The sequence below is a fragment of the Argopecten irradians genome, chromosome 3 (assembly GCF_041381155.1).
Source record: "Argopecten irradians isolate NY chromosome 3, Ai_NY, whole genome shotgun sequence".
NCBI lineage: Eukaryota > Metazoa > Mollusca > Bivalvia > Pectinida > Pectinidae > Argopecten > Argopecten irradians.
In genome coordinates this window covers 41,022,139-41,047,926 of record NC_091136.1, presented here as the reverse complement: position 1 = coordinate 41,047,926, position 25,788 = coordinate 41,022,139, and the positions used below count along the sequence as shown (strand labels likewise).

Below are 25,788 nucleotides of genomic sequence, written 5' to 3'. Positions count from 1 at the left end.
ACAGTGTCCCGTTATTTGATTCTTTTGATGTTCATCAAAGGAAATCTCTGCAGGCCTGTGATTGGTCAGTTCTTTTCTCCTGGACTGGCTTCAGTTTTAGTTCAGGGTTGGGTATAACGACAGTGAAAGTATTCACTGGAGTATCGAGGATGAGTGTGACTGAAAGAAAACATTTTTAAAATGATGCTGTTTGGATGAGTTTGCTTAAAATTTTATATTTTGGCAATCTCGGATTGGAAATAAATAACATTGTATTTATTTTTGCTTGACATTTGACCTTTTGAGTTGAATAATGAAGAAGAGCTAAGTTTGTTTTCATTCTCATGTTTCAAAGCCACCTCCGGCAGGAACAAGCTTGTCAAACATATGCATGTACTTCAAACAACAAATTCACACAAGGTGACTTCTTGGTCCTCTCTGCAGGCTGTATCTCCGAGAAGTCATAACGGTCATTAAATTTAAAGGTTTATACTGTGTTTGTTTACATTGCTTATCACTTGTTGATATTGTGTTTTTGTAAAACATATCGAAATTCCTTCTCCCTTATACATGTATATCACAATAGCCACATGCTGTGGAACCGGAAGTGAAACTTGGAAACCGTCATGTGACCTGTAATACCAGAGGGGCTAGGTAGATAAAGCAGCTGCACGTGGATCTCGGTCGCTAAATCCGGAATGTGCACCAAACTTTATAAAGTGCATTCATTTCCCTGTCGAGAAATCCTGGTATACATTTAGGGCTAATGCATCCAAACATATCCCATTTGTGTTTCAATATTTTCTTTAAATAACACAGGTGTGGTGTTAAAACTCTGTCATTTGTCCTTGAAAGAATTGACATGCACATTCCCATATTCAGATTACATTTGGATTCATATCCAGTAATACCACCAAACTTTGATTTTGTGCGTTTTATTTCTGGTCTAAACCACCGGGAACTGACATTCTACGAGTACATGTCAAAATCGGTAAAACCAATACTAAACATGCTTAAGCCTTTTACAAAACATGTATAAATTATGATTTGCCGATTCAGTTTGATCACTATATAAGTCATAAAATATTGAAAAGAAAAATGTAAAAAAAAAAAACAACAACAAACAACAACAACAAACAAACCAAAAACAGAGTCACGGTTCAGAAAACAGAATCAACCCCTGGCAATAATCAAAATTGACCCTAATACATTATGTCTGATAGTGACAGTGTTGTGAGAAAATAGATACATTAATACTGTGTGAAAATGCATTTGAACACTCTGCTAAAACAGGCGACAAAAACACCACATAGCAATGAGCCCTCATTAGAAAACTATCGGAATTTCCCGATGATATCAATAAATAATATCGAACTCCAGACAAAAGTTTAGGTGTGCATTGTAGACAACAATACATAGAGGGACAGCAATTAATGAACAGATCATTGGAGTCGTCCCTACAAATAAAACTGTTAGGGATATCAGATTTATTCATTTAGTTATACACATGTCTACACACATGTAAAATAATAATTCATAATAACCAGATCACCTGTCAAATTTACTAATTAAACACTCGTGTTTCACGACTTCGCAACAGTCGACATTAAGACGTTGTAAACTTGACAAATTGTGCGAGCTGGGAACATATATCTTAGATACGACGCTGCATGAGGAACAGGTTATAAAACTCTTCGAAATGTTTTTTTTTTCTTCTTTTAAAAGTCATAGTATTGTCATACAGGTACAAATCATTGTTTTACCTGCTCTCTGTTTCCTTTCTGTCGTATTTTCACTTGACCGTTTTGTCCTTAAACTGACCACATTATGCTGTCAAGCGGTCAGGATGAGGGTCAGTTTTTATTGTTTTACCTGGAATGTTTATTTCATACCTGTACTATATGAGTTTATATTGCGACACGGAATGTGTATTGGCTTTAGGAACAGTTAATCTGTCCGAAAACGAGGTCACTTATGGTCATAAACTATCAAGCCACTTGAAGTTTTGGTGTCAAGCATTATAAATTTGGTGATATATACCTTTGCGTTGTTTTGAAAGACATAATATGGAGGAGGAATGAGGTTTATACGGAATACCGTATTTTACAATACATAAATCATCCTGGACAGGACATCTGTATACATGTATACACTAAAGTCCAATCTAATGTCTAGACTGGTCATCAAGTCTTCAAAAATGCAATTTACTTCTCTACATCAAATAGAGAATTGTTCGTTCGTCATATTTTCTAACAATTCTACACATAAAATAGAAGGATATGAGATTTAGAAAGGTTCTCAACCAAAAACTAGATATGGGCTTTAGAAAGGTTCCCAGCCAAAAATAAGATATGGGATACAGAAAGGTTCCCAACCAAATTTAGATATGGGATTTAGAAAGGTTCCCAACATAAATTTAGATGTGGGATTTAGAAAGGTTCCCAACCAAAATTTAGATATGGGATACAGAAAGGTTCCCAACCAAATTTAGATATGGGATTTAGAAAGGTTCCCAACCAAAATTTAGATGTGGGATTTAGAAAGGTTCCCAACCAAAATTTAGATATGGGATACAGAAAGGTTCCCAACCAAATTTAGATATGGGATACAGAAAGGTTCCCAACCAAAATTTAGATGTGGGATTTAGAAAGGTTCCCAACCAAAATTTAGATATTGGGATTTAGAAAGGTTCCCAACCAAAATTTAGATATGGGATATAGAAAGGTTCCCAACCAAATTTAGATATGGGATTTAGAAAGGTTCCCAACCAAAATTTAGATGTGGGATTTAGAAAGGTTCCCAACCAAAATTTAGATATGGGATACAGAAAGGTTCCCAACCAAATTTAGATATGGGATTTAGAAAGGTTCCCAACCAAAATTTAGATATGGGATTTAGAAAGGTTCCCAACCAAAATTTAGATGTGGGATTTAGAAAGGTTCCCAACCAAAATTTAGATATGGGATTTAGAAAGGTTCCCAACCAAAATTTAGATATGGGATTTAGAAAGGTTCCCAACCAAAATTTAGATATTTGATACAGAAAGGTTCCCAACTAAATTTAGATATGGGATACAGAAAGGTTCCCAACCAAAATTTAGATGTGGGATTTAGAAAGGTTCCCAACCAAAATTTAGATATGGGATACAGAAAGGTTCCCAACCAAAATTTATATATGTGATTTAGAAAGGTTCCCAACCAAAATTTATATATGTGATTTAGAAAGGTTCCCAACCAAAATTTATATATGTGATTTAGAAAGGTTCCCAACCAAAATTTATTTATGTGATTTAGAAAGGTTCCCAACTAAAATTTAGATATGGGATACAGAAAGGTTCCCAACCAAAATTTATATATGTGATTTAGAAAGGTTCCCAACCAAAAATTAGTATTTTAATCCTTTTCACTCACTTCATAAGTTTTTGTTCTTCGTTAAAGTCTTAAAACTAACAATTAATCATTTGGAACCTTTCTCATCTGTTTTTTTTTATAATTGAGTCGAATAACACTAACTTCTACATTCCGAAGCCTGTTTAATCTGAACATAATAACCCCAAATGCCTTCTTGAAAGACTGGGCTACCCTAAAATAACCTAACCAAGCTTGACCAAAGATGACCACTGTCCATCGGTACATCGAGGCCAGTAACTGACACTTTTAAACACGTTATATTGGCCTGACTATAAAACATGTCATTTTCTCTGACAGACTATGGCGTTTTAATGTGATCCATTCCAGGGACCCGAGCCAATTCGTGTAGTATATGCATGCAAGACGGCTTAATACCAATGATGGTACGCACGCATTCTCGCGTTACAGAAATCTACACTGGTATATAATCGGATTTCTATGGGCTTTGATCCACCTCGAGTGCAATTACTTGTGCAATGTAAATTTTATAATTTAATACGAGCTGACTAACTTCATAAGATTTTTTACTCAAAAAACGATCCAATATCACGCGGTCAATGCAATCAAGTCTGATGTAATTTGTTAGAATTTCTTTCTGGTTTAGACAAATTCTTCAATCACGCAACGCGTAAATGAATATTCCCATACAGCATGTACAATCTTAAAGTGATTCGATATCGCTTATTTGTAAAATTTGTAAATTAACTTTGAACTTGTCGTCTCAACGCATTTTATTAGGAGCCAGATTTCATTCATGACATAAAACAAAATCTTGGGGAATTATCAGTGGTATTGTGAGAAAAAGCCAGCGCAAAACTATTAACTTCGGAATTTTGTTAAGTGTGAAACAATTTTAAATGACAACTTGTTAAGTTAATAACAATTCCCGTCGAAACTGCAATCATATATATTGGCGATTGGCTAGCATTTCTTTATATAATGACTAGTTCCGTTTGTTACAGTATAGTGTATGGACGAAGAAAGGTCTCCCGCACTCTCTCCAGAAAACAACATGGTTAGTAGTTATACATCAGAAGGAATTCTTGTCATGTTTTAAACAATAGATATACTGGTAATGATTTATGATATGGAAGAATTCTCTATAACCATCATATTACATATTCTCACATAGCTAGCCATGTAAGATAGAGTTGTCCCATGAAAGACAGCTATGTAAGATAAATCTAGCTTACATAGCTGTGACGTCACAATATTGTAAAAACAATAAGATGACGTCATGTCAGCCAAAGTTGACGTCATGTCAGCCAAAGTTGACGTCATTTTCTTCTATTTCGATTGATTTGTCGGATTTATTTACCATTTCATTTGTTTAATTTGCATTTCAAACCGTTTTACCTAAGATTTCTTGTTTATATTTTGAATATAAACCAAACTTTGATGAGCTCTTTCGAATGGCGTTCTTATTTTTAAAATCGATCGATTATTTAAGAAGTTAAGATTTTGTCACAAAATGGCTGCCTCACCTTTCGTGCAAGTAATTCGACAAGCAATGTGAGAAAATAACTCTTTCATGTGTAAATTATGTTGGATAGAACTATTCCACCCTCGGGTACAGAATTTTGGGTCAGAAACCTCGGCAAGCCTCGGTTCTGACCCAAAATTCTGTACCCTCGGGTGAAATAGTTCTATCCTACATATGTACATATGAAAGAGTCATATATTCTTATTGGGAAAATCTTTAATAGCCTATGAATAGTGCATTAGTAGGGAAGTCCCTTTAAAGCGATATACCAAAGTAATCTCGGATAGTCTAAGACCTCCAGTCCCTTTAACAGAGGCCAATAACATAAGCGTCCAATCTAGGTCGACTCCAGTCCATAATGATATATACATTGGATTATGTTTACATCTCTAATGTAGATATTATATGTACATATATACATAAGCTGGCAGCAGCCATATGCTTTGTCCCGCTAGCATACCAACACCGTATAATCAAAAGAGTTCAGTGGCATCTCTTTTGGACTCATTTTCATGCGTCATATGGTTTCCATAACAACACTAGTGCCAGCAGCTTTGACAGTCCCCGTCCCGTGGGAATGTTGAACTCAACATTCCTCCAGACTCTCTGTGTTGAACATTACGTCTTGGTTGCTTGTCGTAATGTGGCACCGAGGACTTTTAGAACAGAATGGTTCCTCATTAAGAAATTGCGCTCTTGCATCAGAAGAAACAAAGGAAAAGAGCACACGCACGTGCTAAACAAAAGATGGATGTTTCCAATTTGTTGAATAATTCACGCATAACTTAGCATTAATGAGGCTGGAATTTTAATTTACGCACTTGTAATTCAAGAGTTCGAGATCAAGCTAGGCTCATTGGAATACACATTCATGATATTCCATGGAGGAATCAAATGACATACAGAATACCAATATGAAATATAGGTATTCTATAAATAGTATATTCCGTATGTTGGTTTAGGACTACATTAAGATTAGATCTATGTGATAAATACAACCTCCGTGGCGAATTTCACATCATCGTTCATGTTGGCGTAGAGTTTGAAGCTACAGGAGTGCTCTGGTTTCTTCATCATCGTCTGACGGAGCATGTCCGCAAGCAACAAGAAACGTAATAGTTTCTCTAGTCTAGCTAACAGAGAATATGGTCCAACACATCTTAAAATGGAGCAACGCTCTGGGTGGTTTCTTATCAATGTAACTTATGAACGCAGGACGGGAATTCATTTTTCTTATTTCTCCTCGTATTAATATTTAAATCGGATCTATAATGTTAGTTTTCGTAACGTTTGTCAGATTTAACGAATATCACCATGTTGTTTTCTTGCAACGGTTTGAGCATCTTTGATAAGTAAATCAGTCAAACTTGAAATTGATTATTTCAGTCTTTGAAATCGATTACTTTAAATTTGTGTTATTTATGAGTGAAAGTCATAAACAATAAAACAAAAAAGTTCAGTTTTGTTTCTTTCAGAAATCTTTATTTAACAGGCAATAAATCAATGATATAAAAACTGAGACGTTCGGCAAACCTGTCGCGCCTCTGACGTAAACATGACGTAAGTTGGTGGTGAACATTCGCTGTTTGATGACAGCAGTCTAAACACAATGACGTCACACACACGTTAAAATGTCCAGAAGTCTAAATACATTAAAAGTCTGTGATTGAAATTCTAATGTCAGATACCAACACAAGATTTTCTAGTTTATGGGCATTGATCGCGTAATACTAGATGGCAGACGACACAGAACGTAAACCCGCGCACATTAACGGGAAGAATTTGGCAGAGAACACAAACATTACCAGAATGTTTTCTTGGCCTAATCTGATCAACGTTTTAACGCCTCCATTTTCTACTGCATTCTTTTCCGTGCTATAAACACACCAGTCAACAATAGCGATCGTATGACACACGTGCCTGGTAACAATAGGAAGACACATTACAGTAACAGATACCTACTTTATACCCAACTCAACACTGAACACGACCCGATAAAATACGCTAATTCCCAAACTTCATTGTCTTGTAGCCGATTTGACATAGTCAGTCACTGTGGAGAACCGATGAAGGAACAATGCAATTTTGACACCTTGACACCTTTTTTTCAAAACGGCCACAATCACGTTTCTATTTTTGTAAACATTTGCCAGTGAATTCAAAATGTTTACAAACATATTTCAGTGGGAAAAATTTCCAATTATTGCCCAACCTAAATTCTTTCACAGACTATATAATGTATACTAGACTTCTGTCATACAGAGTAATGGCAACGTTGAGTTAGCCAACACTTCTACTCATTAAAAGGCACTTTTCTTGTACAAAATATATAAATATACACATCATCAATTAATTTATGATAAAAATCTCATTTTGTAAGTTTTAAAATGTGTAGATTTTTACTTTGAATTTCCCAACAAGCTTTTTAGTACAGAACAACTTATCTACAAAGTAATTGCTTCTTGTAAAATTGATGTAAGAGCTCTTGCTAATTGGCTTCAAATCAATCAAATTAAAATTTCATGTTTCCTATGACTCTTGTTCAATTTAGACAATAATGAAACCATTTTTCTATTTACAAAACCATTGAAAGAAAATTTAAGCCCTAGTTTAATTTTAATTGAAATAAAAGAAGATTATTTACAAAGAATAAGAATTTAGAAATGTTCCTATTACTGAGCTCAAGCAAAAACAAGATGGCCTTGGCCTTTTAAAGCAAACCATTTGGCCTTGACCTTCACAATGCAAGCAATTCGATGGGACTAGTTCCAGATTCGCCTGCAGGACATTCAATCTACATTACAAACATGAATGAAAGACATGAGAGCATAATAACAGGGGGACATCACACCTGCAACAGGTGAGCATCTCATTTATACATATAACACATATAGGACTGCCCGATCTGCTTATCATCAAATCTACCTGTGTCTACCTGTACAGGTGTGTCAAACAGGTACTACAAATTTCCTCTGGCCCTGACACCAGATATTTTGACTATCTGCCAGAATATTCAAGTTTGGTGCAAGGGTCAGAGGAAACTCAGGTTAAAAACAGGTTCAACTTAAAGTATTCTACAGTGACAAAAGTAGTTTGAACATGCAATAGTAGAATCAGAAAACAACATGCACTCCATATAGTATAAAGGATGTACATCGAAAGTTCATAAGCAAGAGCTTATTAAATCCAAAACAATTTTGAGGAACAACATAAAAATTAAATGTATCCTCAAAAGTACTTCTATGCAACAAAGTTGAAGAGTAAAGATTGATGTTCTGATTTGCTTTGGTACATATTTGAGATAAGCAGATTTTCAGTCTGATAAAATTGTTCATTATGCTAATTTTAAGTACAAACTTGCTGAAATATCTTGTTCCCTTACACAACAGTGAAATGTTTGTGACAGTACATGTAAGCTACTAAGTTCTACTGAGAACCTTTGTCATCATTGTGGTTCAAATAAAATATCTATAAAAAAGGAAAATTCATTAGTATTGTTAAATGTAATCAGCACCATTTTCTTCAATTAATAAAACTAGAGTTAAATAAATCATCTAATTCCAGAGAAAGGAAAGGAGTCGAGAATTGGAATCACTTCAGTGGTGATGGGACAGATGACTAGGAACAGAAAGGGTGTATGGAGGGGCACAGGGGTAGGGAGGGGTATGTGGGAAGGGCATCAGGGTAGGGAAGGGGTATCTGGGAGGGCATAGGGGTAGGGAGGGGCACGGGGGTAGGGAGAGGTATATGGGAGGGGCATCGGGTAGGGGGTAGTTGAGTGAATGTAAGTATAAGGGGAGGCATTCATGTCATAAACAAATTTTTGGAGGGACAAAAACTTCCATAGTAAAGTAGAAGATCGAAAAATCCAGACTTTACATTTTGCTATAACAACAAATATGCCTTAAAATTTCTTTGATTTATACGATTTTTTGACTCTTCAAAACTTGGAGAAGTTTTGTTCTAGAAACATTTTTTACAGGTTTAATCAAAAGTAAGTTACTAGATCTTTCATAAGGATTATTTCATTTTTGACTAATTTATTAATTTAATTCAAATTGATAATTAAATCAATTTAATCATGATTGGCAGGAATAAATTGGATGTACATTTGATAAGTCTGGCAGATATTATGCAAAAGATTTGATGAGCCAGACGTGATGAAATCCTGATTTATTGCAGTTGGAGATGTTACAAAGGAATGATATAGTAAAACATTGGAGGACCATATAAAAAATTCTAGACCATGCAAATTAAGTCGATATCGGGAAGAACTTGTCATAATATTAATAAGTACGATATCTTGTGGTATAGTGTTGAAAAGAATGATAACCTTTAGGTAAATGTGCTTTGTAAAGTTTTCGACACCTCGATTGAAAAATTCACAGCCTGTTGAACTTGTCACATGAACTAGTTCATCAACTGGACCAAGGATTGGGCATGGTACCAACAGTAGTGGGTACAAAGCCAGGCAATGACAGAATCAGGAATCAGGAAATGTGGCCGTGATAATGGTGGCCATATCTACAGACCTGATAAGGCTCTCGTGTGTATGAATACGGGTAGGTGACAAAGTCAGAGATCCATATCACTACGCCAGATAGCCTAAATAGTTAAAAAGGATACCCAAATTCTGATAGGTGTGCGATAAAAACACTGCCACAAGTTATAAAAGAGTACCTTGATCTGATAGTGGAGTATGGGTAGGCAGGAAACAAAAGACTCTTTAGATTATTCACAGGTAAAAGGCATTCAATACCCTATATACAGACTACCGATACATATTATGACGACTGTTATAAAGAAACTACATACCACATATTTTCCCATGCCAGTTGATCCCTAAGGTTCATCAACCATCAACAATTACATTTGTCTTTTCAATTTTTCATTTTGAAATTTTGAATAGATTTCCTTCTGCGCCATTAATAAATCTCCCCAAACAAGAAGGAAACGAGGCAATAAAACTTTGTAATGATTTTCAATTGTTTTCATTTCAAAAGCACAGCATAATTGTTTTTGCTATGAGGCTGGCATTTTCTGAAATCAACATGGAAACAGTTAAGGATGCATATCTCACAAACCAGGCATCATTTTATCACTTAAATACAAAACTCAACCTATCACTTGAGCCTCAATACATTAGCACACTTCAACACGCAACAGCCTATACATGTAATAACAAAGTCTCGTCTCTCTCGCACACCAACCTTGCCGTTTGCACTCTATTGCTGTCGCAAGCATCATCTGTCACATGACTCACACACTCTGCATTAAAACATTTGTACGAACATGTGCTCATTCTCTTATTGATAAATTAATTTATAATACACAATCAACCTGCCTAAAAAGCGATGTCATCCGTCTTAGTTTTGTGACTCAACGACAGTTGACAGTTTGTCAGTGCAATTCCCGTTGTACATTTTGGCCCGACAGACGCATCAAATACTCGTTAGGTGTGTATACGTACAGGTAAATGACCAATACACACAGGGGTGCGAGTCTAGCCCATCCATCACATGTCACACAATTTGATTAGCACATGTCTGTATTGCTATATTGCAGAATTGAACATCAAGTGTCTGTTGCAAGTCTGTAGACATTTATTTTTTTAACAAACCTTCCAAACGACAGTTGAATTTGCTTCTTTAATGCAGTCTAATAAAGCTCACATAAAACAACAAAATCGTTTCCATCCAGTTTTCTTGGCACAAGGCTTGCCCGACACCATTGGCGGTGGCGATTGTTCGTGTTGCTTTTTGCCCTTTTTTGATCTCCGAGAGCTCTTTGTCCTTTTTAAGGGTCCTGTAAGTTTAAGGGCTGACAGTAATGCTGTATCAAAAACCTCCTTGAGGTTTCTCTGTGTAAGCGATGAACACTCGATGTAACTTGCCCCGATTCGCTCAGCAAGTGCCTGTGCTTCCGATTCAGGGATTGGTTGCTCTTTGTAATGGGCGAGTTCGATAAGCACTTTGACATCATTACGAAGGTCACACTGTGTGCCAACCAGAATAATTGGAGCTTTTGGGCAATGTTTTCTCACCTCCGGTACCCACTTTTCAGATATATTGTGAAATGACGTTGGTGTTACAACACTAAAACACAGGAGGAAAGCGTCGGTGTTGGGGTAGCAGAGCGGCCGCAGCGAGTCAAAGTCATCCTACAACAGACAAAACATAAACACAACATTAATTATGGCAGTTAAACAGTTTGAACAAAATTTGATTATTTGCACAAGTTAAAAACTGAACAATAAATTATCCATTAAGGCTACCTAATTTCCCAATAAAAGATTAAATGTGCTGTGTTATCAAATATTTAACTCATCAAAATGCTGAATTGAAAATGTTTGATAGTACAAAGAGATGATATGAGTAAGTTTTAAAACTCTAAATCTGAGATTTCAAGGTTGATTTCGATTTGGCTGCTAGTTTCCCCATTGCTGAATGTCAGGTCAAAGGTATAAAAACTTTCACCATAAAACTTTTGAACTTGAAATTAACCAAAATCAGGTCTAGTTTAGTGTCGACAGTGCTCTACATGCTTGGTATCTGTGTTTCACATGAATTTGGCAGCTGATTCTAAAATGGTTTTAATTGGGTATTATACAATATAAGAAAAACAAAGTGCCTAAAAGTTTCCGAAATTCTGACAGCCTCTTTAAAGCTATCATCTGGTTTTGATAAGTTAATCGGTATGTCACATGGTAATTTTCAGTCGGATAATCTGACACCTTTAGGTAATAATCCATCCTATTTAGATAGTCTCGCAGAATAAAATCCTTAAAACCGTGCCAACTTATAATCACCAGTATTGAGGGCACCCTACAAAATTTTCCCTGTGGAGATTGCGGGATTTTTTTTGAGCCAGTGAGGTGGTTTTTGTGTTCTGAACCAAAGATATATCTGTGGTTTTATATAATGCGTTTTTAGTTTGTACTGATTATCAGATGAATGCTTATCTCCCCTGGCAACTAGGCTGCCAGCTGCCTCAGCCAAATGACCAAGGTTAACCATTAAAGATTCTTGTAACAACATTAGAGGATTCAGGTTTTGATATTCCAAATTCTGCCAGCTCTGCATATCGACTACAGTGTGAACTTGTACTGTAGTATAAACATATTGGGCCTAATACACAACTATCTTTACCAGCTAGCTCCTCTGAGCCTGTAAATTTATCAACACGCACCATCGCTTAACAGATGGGTACTATATTTATAAACGCTACAAAAAGCTAAACTTTAGGGAGATGATGACTCATAGCTAGGGTTTGCAATCTTACACTTATCGAACCCAATAATCATTAAATCTGACAAAATTTATTTTACCACTCACTCGTAACTATTTATTTGATAAATTATAGGAGTATAAATGTGGTATATCAAGATGAGTTCCATGTAAGTGGTGGCAGGAAAGTTATCTGCCCTCTTTGAATGAAATATTGTTACTGTCCACACAAACACACTATTGTGCTCATACTAAATATCATTTATATTTTTCCTTATCTGCAGTTGGTGTGCCATTTTCTTTTTAACCATCCATTATAATATTAAAGTCAACACTCAATCATTTTTAAGCTATACTAAAACTTTTACCAAAAAGATGAATATACTGTGGTATTCAGTAAAGAATGGAATGAAAAAACAAGTTTTCTAGCGAATGTTTTTTGTCTAAGCTGACGTTTCAACACAAAAAACTGACGTTTCAACACAAAAAAAAAAGTCCAGATTATTACTTTCGAGGAGGAAATTCCCTGCATGACTAACTCAACATCTTTGCTGTGGATCAGCTGTCATGAGCCAAACTTGACTGTACCACAGAGAGTAGAGCTATGTTGGAAGATTGGTGAGGGGGGGGAGGGGGGGAGATGGGGAGTCGGGGAGGGCAAGGTTTGCACAACAACAAAACATCTTGGCTGCAATAATACAACACATTCCCTTATTCCCTTGTCTCTCTACCACCAGGAACTCAGTATTATTGGGCCAGGTTCTAGACGGACTGTGATATTGTTGATAACACTGAGTTCTTTGACTCCAGACCGTGGTAGGAGGTAATGGTGATGGCGGGTCAGGTTTGGATAAAAAGGAAAAAATGATAAGTTAACCATTTCACACAAAAAAACGCTTTCATCAACTGTCAGAAAGAAAGTATTTCTGAAGTGTCTTGACATCATCAACATGAAGTTTAAGACTACAGGATTTGTTTAACAAAGAAGTATTCCATACAGAGAATATAAAGTACTGTACAGCAATCATATTCAAAATCTTAATTTTTTTCTAAGGTTAAAACTAATTTGAAAAACAAATATTTACGTATCTCCATCTATTATATTTTTATTGGTTTTAAAGCAATTTGATTCAGCAAAGTTCCCAACTTTTTTCCACAGAGACTGAGAGTTAGGAGCAAGCATTGTTGTTTCATTTATGCAGGCATCAGGTAATGGACAGCTTATTTAGAGTAAACAAACTTATTGTAAATTGATTCTAGCAAATAAGCACTCTGACAGAGTCAGCATTTGCAATGACTACTTTAATATTAGCAATCATAAAAAAGCATGAATTTCTAGAATAAAGTCTAGATCTGCTAGGTCAGGATATGTCTGTTTATGGTTTTCTATAAAGCTTTATAAAGAAGTAATACGAGTGTTGATTCATACAGTTTTATCCACCAAGGGTCACACAATTACAGAGAGCTGACCCATTTAACGTTACAGAAGTTTGCACCGTGTAACATTTCCTATGGTTTGTGTATGTTTAAATTCCCTTTGGGAAATTGACCCGTATACAATGGCGGTGTTGGGTGCTCGGGTGTGTGGTCCATTGCACCGTCACAATACCCTATATCGCCAAAAACGGATATATCCGAATCTTTTGGATGCTTGAATGGCTCAATACATGCTATATATCCATTCATCTGAAACACTGAACCAATTTACCCAATTTAAATACTGTTTCATCGGGGTGTTTACCCTCAGGTACAAGTCAAATGGGAACTTTTTAAAGTATACAAATAATTTTTTAATAAGCATAATAGCTTTTTATAAACCTAAATGAAATTCCTGAGAAACAATATCTGCCATCTGCGAGTCCATAAAAGACATTTTTCAGTAATGTGTTCATGAATAGATCTCTAGAATGTCTTTTTTATCATCTACTGTCAAAGTATAGATATATATAAATATGTATTACGTGTGCTTGTAATGAATGTCCATGGTTCGACGATTGCCGCTAGCTTTGGCATGGTGACTCACATCACGACAATAGCTTAAAATCACCGCCAATTTCCATATAAACCACATAAATACAGAAGAAGTGCTGGCAGTAGAGGTAATCACCAAGCAGCCGATGTATTGATTAATCAGTACATTACACACATCTGATAATGGCTTCTCAGTGTCGTAAAGATATCAACCGCAAATTGAATTGTCATAAAGAGCACTCAGTATGGAGGAATGTATGGAGACAATAAATCTTAAGTACTGTTTTGGAAATTGAATCTTGACATTGTCATTTTTTTCCTTCGTCAAAATTAAGATAAGTAACGGCTCAATGACAGACACTAATAAGTTTTATTGAAAAGGCCATTTAAAAGGTTCTGTTACGAAACATTTCTGATGGATCATGGAGGTACAGTTCAATAATGAATAAATTATTTTTTCATTCCAATACATTATAAAGATTTTTCGGAATTAAAAATCATAATAGAGAAACAAAAACATAAAAATAAATAAATCTTTAAAGCAGAAATTGAAAAATAAAGCACCAAGTACCAAGCCTTGCCATACTAATTAGTACAATAGGCAGGTGCTTTACGAAGGTGTCCCTTGACCCGTGCCTGACAGCAAATGTGGCCTGCAGGCCCAAATACAGATCTATGTGACCTTATGTGACCTTTTGATGAATCAGCTGGCGCCCTTAGGATAGTTGTCTGATGGTATAGTCATTATAACTGGACATCGCGATTTGATGGACAGATAGCATAATTATACAAGCCTACTTCAATTGTACTGAAAACAATTGTGAGGAGCTGTCTTGATCTCTTTTTCCACTAAGCTAACTAATCATTTAAGCTTTGAATTTCTGAGAACATAAAACATGATCTCTGTTTCATCAGAGTTCCTTCCTATGTTACTAAGTATAATATATAAAACTGTTTTATGTTTAAAGACGAGTGCCCTGGAGTATGAATCACATAAGGAGATGGTACCGATAAATACATCCGTAGACACAGGTAATGCCTCAGCATCTTCAGTCAGATTTATATCAGATTGTATCCCAAACATTTCAAAACTTACATAAGACGAAAAAAACTAGGGCACATATTGATAAACCCAAAAGATAAAACACATTCTTCAAATCCAGAGGAGAACTTATTATATAGAACCCCTGTATCTTTAAAATCTGAAATATTGGCAAGATTACTAGAGGCAGTATTGAGTTTATTCCTTAATTTCCATGAAACTATGCAAAGAAAATTAAATTTCAACATAACTTCAGAAAATGAATCTTGGTCAAGCATTAAGCCATTCAACCCTGAAGACACAATTAGACTCTTCTCAATCAAGGATTAGAACAGTCCATTATGAAATTCCAGGGCTGAATGTGTTATATTGATAATGGTTAACGAGATATACAAAATAGTTACCTTAAAGACTGGATTATCATTAATGAAATATATTCAGATTGTTTTGATATTTTTAGAGCTAAGCTCTGGTAAATCTCAAAAATAACATTTACCAAATCTTGTAGAAGTTATCAATTTTTAGAAAAACATTCGGCAGACCAAAAGATGTATCATATGTAATACTCAATTAGGGCTTTTGAAATATGATGGCTTGAGGGAATTCAATGTCATATCAAAAGCGGAACAAAATAATAAAATATATCCGTTTTAAACACAGTTACGCAAGGATGAAAACAAATTATAAGCTTCCAGCTAATGGGATAATTCCATTCATTTTCTAAATGAAAAATTCAAAAGCAGAATTTTGTGTTCGTAACACAAAATTAGGCTTTGTATAGCTGGTTTATTTTGAATGGGTGATCGTTCAGGGTGCTCAAAGGCTTTAACAGGTGTATATTCAGAGGTTAATCCGGTGTAAGCGCCTAAGAAAACAAAAGTAACCTTCCAAGGGTTTGTCCCCTGGTACCAGTTCTAACTTTGTACCACTCCGAGTGAATTTTATACTTATGACACTCAAGTTGTTTTAATGTACTGTCGATATCGGGGATAAAAATAAAACGGACACAAGTGACCTGGTCAACCCTGTACTTGACCAAGCCTTTAACATCAATAGGGACGTAAGCAGGTAATAGTCCTGTCCTGGTGAACCTGGTGAACTCACGTGACTGAATAATACCAGCCTTATGTAGGGCCAAAAGTTTTCTGGCTCTGGCAGCTGCCAGGTTCAACATTGTGAATAATTCATCCAGAGTATTAACCAAATTTAATCACCTAAGAATTGTGCGATGTCAATTTCTTTTGTTTGCATTTCTATGATGGCCAAAGAATTATACCTGGTCATGATAGTAAGAAGAGACAAATTTTGAGAATGAATTTAAACTGAAAACCTTATTTCCATTCATATTGGGTAGACAACCAACCAAATCCATATCTTTTGAGTTTTAATCCGTCAGCTCTGTAATTGTCTGTTAATGTAATGAAGTTTCCAGACATAGAGAAACAAAAACCCTAAAAGATTTGATAACCCACTCACCCGCTTCTCCCCATTTTACACATATGTGGTAGTAACATTTGATCATAATAAACTGCAAGACGGTAATTGGGGAAGGTCATTCACTGCTCAGAAGACATTTTATACAATATGAATGTCAGGATTGCCAGCAGGTCCTGGCTAACTAAATACAACCTCAAGGATTCTGCATTTCATTTCCAGACGGTTCCAATTTACATTTTACATGTATTTAGCGGTCGAGTAATGCTTCCTTGGGTTTCCCAGACAGCTAATTTGGGACAGGAATTGCATATTCTAATGCTACAAGGATATTCATGATAAGAAAAGTCTGAGTCAGATCAACAAATAGATGTAGCGAGCATCTGAGATATTGATATACCTTCTAGGACAGCATTGCAGATTGATGGAAGGTTGATGTAAAACTCCAGGAGTCAGGTTAATATTTGAACACTAATTCATGTAGAAGAAAAGCACTTCATTTCAAAAACGCAGACTCAGCAGATCGAGCTGACAATCAATGGTATGAGACTACCAATTCTCATTAGAGTGAATGATCATGGTGTCCTGGAAGCTTTGCAGTAGTTTTTCATCGATTCTAGAGGGATTATCAGGACTGCTCCAGCTTGAAACATGTTTATTTATACTTGGGCTGACATTTAATCAATATGAAATACAATAAAGATGCTCTACTAAACAAGTTTTAGTAGACATCACTTCAAATACAAGTGTACTTTTTTTATCATAGCCCAAGTATCTTGTTGGGAGTCTGACATCAAGTCAAAGTCATTCAAAGACATAGTTGCTGGGTTTGGTAGTGGAGTAAAACCAGAGTTCCCTGAGATAAACCACTGACTTTGTGAACAGTACTCAGGTGGGTCTTGTGAGACAGAGTTAGACGCTACAGTACTAAGATAGACTAGTGGCACTGAAAAGCTGGAGTGTCAGTTGGCTGATTGGACAATAAATGCTCACAAAATGAATTTATTTGATATAACCATCGGCGAAGTTATGGTTATGTGTTTGTGATAAAGCTACACCATGTTTGTACCTATGATTGTTAACCTATGAATCAAAATATGTTGTGAACAGATTGGTCATTAAGATTTCTGACCAGGCCCGAGGTTTGACCTTACGTAGTCAGTAGAGGTGAGAAACTGACCACTGAAGTTTCTAAGGTGAAGTGACACAGTCCACTAACCTATAGTGGTCAATTACTGACCCATGGCTAGAGGTACCTGTCCAACACCTGTCGTACCAGGTAAACACAAGGACAGGGCCTAATTAGTCATCGGTCAAGCTGTCCAACATTTCGGCCATCACCTGGTTTAAGTGGTATCCTGTGTTCATACCAATTTTATTTTGAGACATCACTTTCAATATTCTCCTTAATACACTAACTGGCCACTCCATATACAACTACACACAGGTCTATGGACTACACTACAATTACTGTATAACAGTAATTTCAATGTTTCATTACATGTTTCTCTTGTCAAGAGCTTTAATTTGAAACAGCTCTTACTGGTGAAGTACTGGATCAGACGCAAATAATTTGATCATCCTGAATCGTTTGTCAACTAACATGCAAAGAAATCTGGAATATTGTAACTTCAGTTCAATCCAACTTTTAATTAGTTGTATCAACTCTATTGAAATTAAGCATAACTTATCTGTATATTTGAAGTTCAAGAAATCAATTTGTGTGTACAAATCATAAAACACTGCTTTCGATACAGCTTGAGAAAATACAACCCAGAAAATAAATATGTACACCTTTTATATAAATTTCTCAATTGTTAATGAAAACATTTAAAAAGTTCAAAAGTTTACGCCGGAAAAAATATGTTGTCACTTTCAATTTTCACGCTTGTTAAGTATATGTGGCTTGTCAAGTGTCTGTAATTGCTTAAATAGCAAACACAAAAGCCGAAGGCTACATTCATATAATCGCTGACCGATAAAGTTCGGTATTTAAAGGTCAAGTCCAGGTACTGGACATTAGGGTGACCAGTCAGTGCCAGGCTAAGGACAGTACTGATGGAAAATAGAAACTTGATGGTAAACATCTCCGAGTGTTTATTGGGAGTTGAATTAGATGGACATTATCCTTGTATCAATCTTACTATCCCGTACCAACCACAGTCTCCCTTCACTTTAAATTATCAAAATAAAATGTTGTCAGTTTTTAACATATCTAACCTAAAATGTTAATAGGATATACATCAATGAAAACATTCAGCATTTAAATCTAGTTAAAATCATCCCTTCACAACATAGTATATTAAACTTTTTTTTATTTATATCTAGGAGATATTCCATAAAGCATTCAATATAGGAGCTACATGAAGAGGGTCCTAGGTAGAAATTCTAAATACACTTTTTAAACTTTATTTACCTTATGATAAAAAAATAAATATCGTTTTTTGTAAAAGCAGATTTTTAGTTTGATAATGTTTCAACATATTTGGGAACCTTTAATGGTTCACTTCTAGATCTTGACCTACATACATAGGAATTTCTTGGCAGACTTGCCTAATAACCGACCGATTTATTAAATCCTTTATTTGATGAAAAAACTTTCAAATCAGTAGAAACCTATTTACAGGTCAAGGTATTAAATGAGAAAACAGCTCTTATTCTTAAAAGCAAACTCTAATATTCAGTTACAATCTTGCCTAAATATACCTGTGTTTATTCAAATTACTACCTATATATGTAAGACAGGTTTTTGCCCGTGGACAAACTTAAGGTGTATGAGAGAGTATTCTCTACACACCTGTCGAGGTATACCTGAATTACAGGTAACGAGGTATTGGTAAGATGATTTTTAAGTAAGACCTTCCGAGGCTGGTTTATGGGTGGATACATATGTTTGGTCACCGAGAAAGTTTACCGATATAACAAAGTCACATTATCTCGATCACCCATAACTCTGAGCTAATGAATTTATTGGCCCGTACCCAAACTAACAGGCTCGTATTTAAACCTTCTTTCTCAAACCTGTTCCTATAAATACACCTCAATCGCTTGGATTTTGAACAATTTCATTGCATGACAACTATTTTACTAGCTAAAATTTTATTTTTTTAAATTTTTAAAGTCCCAAATCTTCATCAAGATTTAAGTTATGAAGTTACTAGTAAGTATGATCCGAAAAACAGCATTCAATTTAAAGTACAGATTTCTCCCTCTGAATTTTCTACTTCACTCTTTCACTTCTTTTATCTGACCTACGTTAACGTAAAATTGGGTTGTCAAAACAGACAATAAGATGATTATTACCGATTTTGTTTTGTGTGCGTGTTTAAATTTTTTTTAGACAAAAACAACTGGCTACACACACGCCATCATTAGATCGGACAATTTGGCATTAACGTGAAAATCACAATGAGCAAAGAGACGAGTAATAATGCTTAATTACAGGGCTCCCTATATCTAAAGATACACAGGAATTTTTTTTAGAGTAAACTGGACTAGTTCTTCGTGAGAAACTTGCTTCCTGACACACCACAGCCACAGTTTGTTTGTATCATGTTGGCATGCAAAATTACCACTTGTGGATTTTCATTCATAAAAATATAACTTATGTGATCTGTGTAAATTCCTCTGTGCTTCAATATTTCTTGCTTTAAGTGTACATTGCATCTTTCGCAGATTCCTTATACAACTAGCTAATATCATATCTTAAAAGACCCAGTGACATTTTCGTATGTTAATTTAATTAAATATACTCCATTATCAAATGCCATGAGCTAATGGATCAATTTGAATTTGATATCAAAAGCATACTGAACAAATGATCAGTTATGTTGGGAATGTGTTTTTATCTGCGAATCACATTAACACTACAATAGGTTTATATGTTACCAACAAAAGATTCCCCCAAACTTATTCCTTCTCGGTGAACTCAAATGTGCAACGCTTGAAAAAATTCTTATAGAACATTTTTTCCTCATCAGTGAATCATCAAGTAGAGACGATTCCCGACAAGTCAATTTTCAAATTCATCGAGGTTTTGTCATGACTTTTATCGAAGTCATGGAAACAAGCATTTGTCAAGCTCTCGTACATAATTAGGGGGCTACCTGGTTGAATCGAGTCGTTTGGAAGGTAAACACTCGGTCACCAATGAGAGTGAGTCATCTCCATTAACAGCTACCGATTTACACCTGTACAATAACTGATGACAATTTGGAACGTTTCAAATTTTCAAATTTTCCCCAAGAAATTGAATTTCATAAACAATGGCAATTTTTTTGTTATTAATCTTTTAGGAAGCAATTGATTAATAGTTGTGGCAATTAATTCCATTAGAAAAACACACTTAATTCACTTTTTTTTTTAATTCAAACAAAAAATGATTGCATCGTTGAAATTTAAGCCATCAAAGAAAATCAATATTCACTGAATCAGGATTGAATTCTCTGTAATTATGGGACTTCTTCAACTCGTTACCTCCATTATCAACTGATATTTACTGTTAATCCATGATTACACAATGGCAGCAGATGGACAGTGTACAGTCATTGAGTGACCTGTAAAATCTATAAATATTTTCCAACAGCTTATTATACCTATGACATAAACTTTGAGTAGTTTGCGTCTATATATAGCCGTCATAAAACGACATAGACAATAGTGTCTTACGAGGCGTGATTGCCAATGTTGTTTGCTAATTTGGGTTTAGGGGCAGGGCACCTGTTGTGTACAGGTAAGTGTGAATCATGTGATTACACAACGTCAGCTGATTGTGTGCTATCAACTCACCTGGCCGGCCGTATCACAAAGCTGCAGTCGAACTGGTGACCCATCCACCGTCACGACAACTGTCAAAGTAACAAAAGAAAAATTCAAATGAATATAATTTGTCAGCTGTTGAGTAAAAATTCAAATTAATAATTTATCAGCTTTTGAGTATAGCCAGAGATATACCAGTAATTATCTACACTTATATATGGTTCATATCAAAATTATTAAGAACAGTAAATTTCTGTGTCTATACTGAGAAATCTTAAAAAACTTTCTGTTGGGGAAAACAATTTTTTGTTGTGTTTACTTTGTCACCTGATTTTTTATATTTAAGAGACCATGATGTCATCAGTTGCTACATATAAAATGGAGACATGTTTACTAATACCCGAGGTAAGTTAGAAATCAATGTCGGTCATTATCAGTCTGTTTACACTATCTCAGTAGAGGTAAATTATGTTGATCTACCGTTTATAATCACATAGATATTTATAAACCTGATGTCAAGTGCTACACAATATGATAAGTCTACTAAAAACAGTGGTCAGTTTGTCCAGCGTCTCGAGATCTTTATGACTGACCGTAGAATTGACAACACTGACGCCTGTTATCCACTACCTTGTATTTAGCTACTCTTTACCAAATTTGTCCTTAACAAATATACCTACACCTATAAAACCACCCTAAATCTTTATCTGTGGGATATACATAATAAAATCTCGATTCATAAAACCAAGATGATTTGATGATTTGTCCCATGTTCGTTTTTCGAGGGGAGTTCATTTGAAGTGTTTGTAGACATCATAGGCAGATTTTTAAATGGCAGCTTTATATCAATGAATCGTGTACAGTGTAAACACAGACTGAACGGGGTCCTCTGTGAAGAGAAATCATTCATATATAAAGCGGTTACGATATATTAAAGTTGGGATCCTGTTTGCTTACCTATGAGGGCTATGTATGAAAAAATGACCTAGATTCATGATATTTATTCAGGAGTTTTCTGAATGAATTAAAGTTTGAATGCACTAGTGGAAAATTTTATCGTCTACACAAGTCACACTCAGCATCCATTTACAAACCAAAATACACAACTATAAAATATTTTTATGTGACAAGTTCAACTTTTGACAAGGTGAATAATTTCAAAATATGATAATTTAAAAGGAAAATAAACCTGAACCTATTTGAATTCCTTTAAAAGTATAGACAGGTTTGTCTAATATATCACCTGTCTAAAAAACAATAATTTAGGTCAGTTGAACAGGTCACGACTTTTTTTACCTGACAGGTATATAATGAAAAACTTTCTACTTGGCCAGGTAATTATTCTGATGAGCTACACAGGTAAACAAAGAGTTTCCTTTTAGTGTATTAGGGTTCCAGGTGTTTCTGATAAGTAGTCTAATTAGTGCCCCACCCCCACTCACACACGTTTACAAGATGGATGGTGAGAAACTGTGGGTGTCAGCCATACAAATTGATGATCCATTAACTATATGGTATACCATTATCTACACAGTATCTATCAATTAGTCGTCTATCTAATAGAGACATAAACCATAGCTCACCAAACAAATATGTTTTATCCATATCAACAAACAGTACTTCTGCTAGTAATAAAGTATCCTTGTCAAATTCTATTCTCATTTTTTAGATTATATATGAAACAAAATTAATCCTAAAAACCAATGGATCAAATACTTGTTTAAAAACCAATTGATACATACAAGAAATTTACCAATAACTTGTGTATATTTAAAACAGGTTTTCAGTTCATACAAAATTTGTTTCAGCAAAGTTACAAAGGTAGAATTTTGAGAAAAAATGATACAATGGTAATGTGCAATCAACTGAAAACTGTTTGCAGGCAAAATCTTATCTTCCCAAACAGGAAATAAAGCCTGGTATTTCAATTACAACAAGATAAGAACATAAATATTTATATTTCCAAGTTCAATTAAGGTTCATTTCACAAGCTTCTCTATAAGTCTTGTGGGATATCACACATTACTGCTACCAGCCCTGGATACAAGCCTCTCTAGTCTTTATTTATTTATGAAAATGTTATATTAATAGAACTACATCCCCAGCCACTGTATAGCTTGGCTGCCTAAGCCAGGAGTGACACCCAATACATAACTGGAGCCCTTTCTCCGACAACAGTGTCTTAGTTCTCCTGGGCCTAGACCCAATCTTATCTAACCTGGAACCACTTCTAAACAAATGGGACCCCCACAAAATACCATCTGTAGATAATTAGCATCTTCCAAAATTTAACTGGCTCAAAAGATAGCCGATTCGTGTGAAATGTATTTATAAACAGCTGCCTTTCGCATTAATCTTTTTCTTCTATTGTAAGTTTTAGGTAAGTTTTTTTAATTCTTGTTCACATGGAATACACTTTCCCTAGACTATTATATAAAGTGTAAGCAATCACAGAATATTTTCGTATCCGGATAGCTACATTGTATAATTCTCTTTTGTATTTTGTTTTGTCATTCGATATAGAATATTGTATAATTATTTCTTACTTTTACTTACTGTGTTAAACTATGTTCTTTATATAGAAGTACTAAGTTCACCAATGTCATACACCTGTAGTTTAATTGTTATATACAATTATATACGTGTATATATAACACAGGTCTGGTTTATATGTTACCAACATTGTACATCACCTGTAAAATTCTTACCTGCATAATTATCGAAGGCTGTCGGTGTGTATTCGGTGGGATATCCATTTGTCGTATAACTGACTACAAGACTCGTTTTCCCTACAGCTCCATCTCCAACTAAAACACATTTTATTTTTGCTTGACCACAATCGTCAGGCTCAGGTAATAGATTCGTATTATGGTCCATCATGGATTGGGGCGGCATGGTCAAACAAGGGGTAAAAGTGAAACTAGTGTTTTAGTCTAACTACTTCAAAAGGAGTCCAAACTGATGTCGCCACTCAGAATTCGTGTATCCGCGTGCCTAAAGGTAGATGCGACAGTCTATGTTAAGGTATCCCAGCTGTCAAACATCCACGCGTGTTAAATCATACTGGTTTAGTTAAAATCCCTGCACACACAACCTGTCTCGTATAGGACTCAGCGTCGAATGGTCGTGTTCAGCGAGAAACGTCAATCTATGAATCACTGTGTCGACGCCTCTGATTGGCTGTTGGCTATGACTAACATTGTCGTTCATTCAAACCGTATATTTTATATCTATATATACCTGTGCTTTGCCGATCTAAGAGAAGTCTTATACAATACAAGTACTTTCGAGCACAGTCCCGGTCTTAAGAACGGATGACCGATTTCTTTTAAAACGTTTTCTCATGATCAGCACGTGCTTACGACACTGGTCTGATCGACCATTCAAGTTTTCGATATTTACATAGTGTATATCTCTATTACCTGGACTGACGCAGATAACACACGTAAGAAGCTAGACAGCCAGACATTGAGCTATAGTAATTAATTCATTTGTTATGCAGGTTTAGTTTGACTTAAAAAAATAGCTCGATGATCGGCACACCATTCGCCTTCGTGATAACAGTAAAACACCGGCTTGTAAATGTTGATAAACTCCTGTCCGATAACGTGGAGAAGTTTTGCTCTTGTACAAGCTAAGAATTATCAAATATCGTATATTTTTAAGCTTATGTTTATTTCTCCCTTGAATAAACTGCAATTTTCTTCTGTAAAATATGCCAAATATTTCTGAAAAATGTCACCTGTTTGTACAATAACAATGAACAATGAAACAATTTCTCCATGAACAAATTAATTTATGTGACTTATAATTTGTTAGCGCAATTCAAATACGAATTAATATTTCTCCATGTGTAACTTCTTATTTGGTTTTCTTCTCATGTGAAACTTAAAATGGAAACTATTTGATATATCAGTCTCTTATGAAAATGACCAAAGAATGGCATTTCAGTTACCATAAAAAGGGTTGATTTGTTACTTTAGAAATAACGATGTCATGATCAGTATTTCGTTCTTATAAGTAAAAGTACTATTCGTTGACATGTGATATATATGAAGAACACTTTTCAAATCACAGGAACTGAGAACAATTAGATGCTAGAACATTACCAATGATGAAGCCATGTCCCTTATCTGAAGGATTCTGATGCTGATTCAATATCAGAAACACTACGATATGTATTTTGTGCTTCTGTGCTTTAAAGCAAATGTGGCTCCATATATAACATTTGAATATTTTAGAGTTCTAGTTAAGAAGATGCTTTCCTATATCGAGGGATGGACAAATAGACGCTATGTTCCGTTATGTGCAGATCACAGTTCACAGATGCATGTGATAGCCCGGGAATGATAGGGAGAGAATCGCCTTGGGAATTAGCAAAATTGGTTTCCGACGAACAAAAAATATCCTTTTGTGGGAAGCAGGTGTGCAAAGTAATAAAAGCTGTGAGAATTTTACCAAACCTGTGGGCGAAAACAGTAAATG

At 35.3% G+C, this 25,788-nt stretch overlaps 1 protein-coding gene across 1 annotated transcript; it reads right to left on the bottom strand.

The window, feature by feature from the left end:
- Nucleotides 1–6,327: 6,327 nt before the first annotated feature.
- On the bottom strand, nucleotides 6,328–24,555 carry LOC138318613 (rho-related GTP-binding protein RhoU-like). Its single transcript, XM_069261121.1, has 3 exons — nucleotides 24,012–24,555; nucleotides 21,334–21,392; nucleotides 6,328–11,032 (listed from the first exon to the last, which is right to left on the bottom strand). Exons 1-3 carry the CDS (start codon nucleotides 24,196–24,198, stop codon nucleotides 10,541–10,543), a joined length of 738 nt encoding a protein of 245 aa, XP_069117222.1. The 5' UTR covers nucleotides 24,199–24,555; the 3' UTR covers nucleotides 6,328–10,540.
- Nucleotides 24,556–25,788: the final 1,233 nt, after the last annotated feature.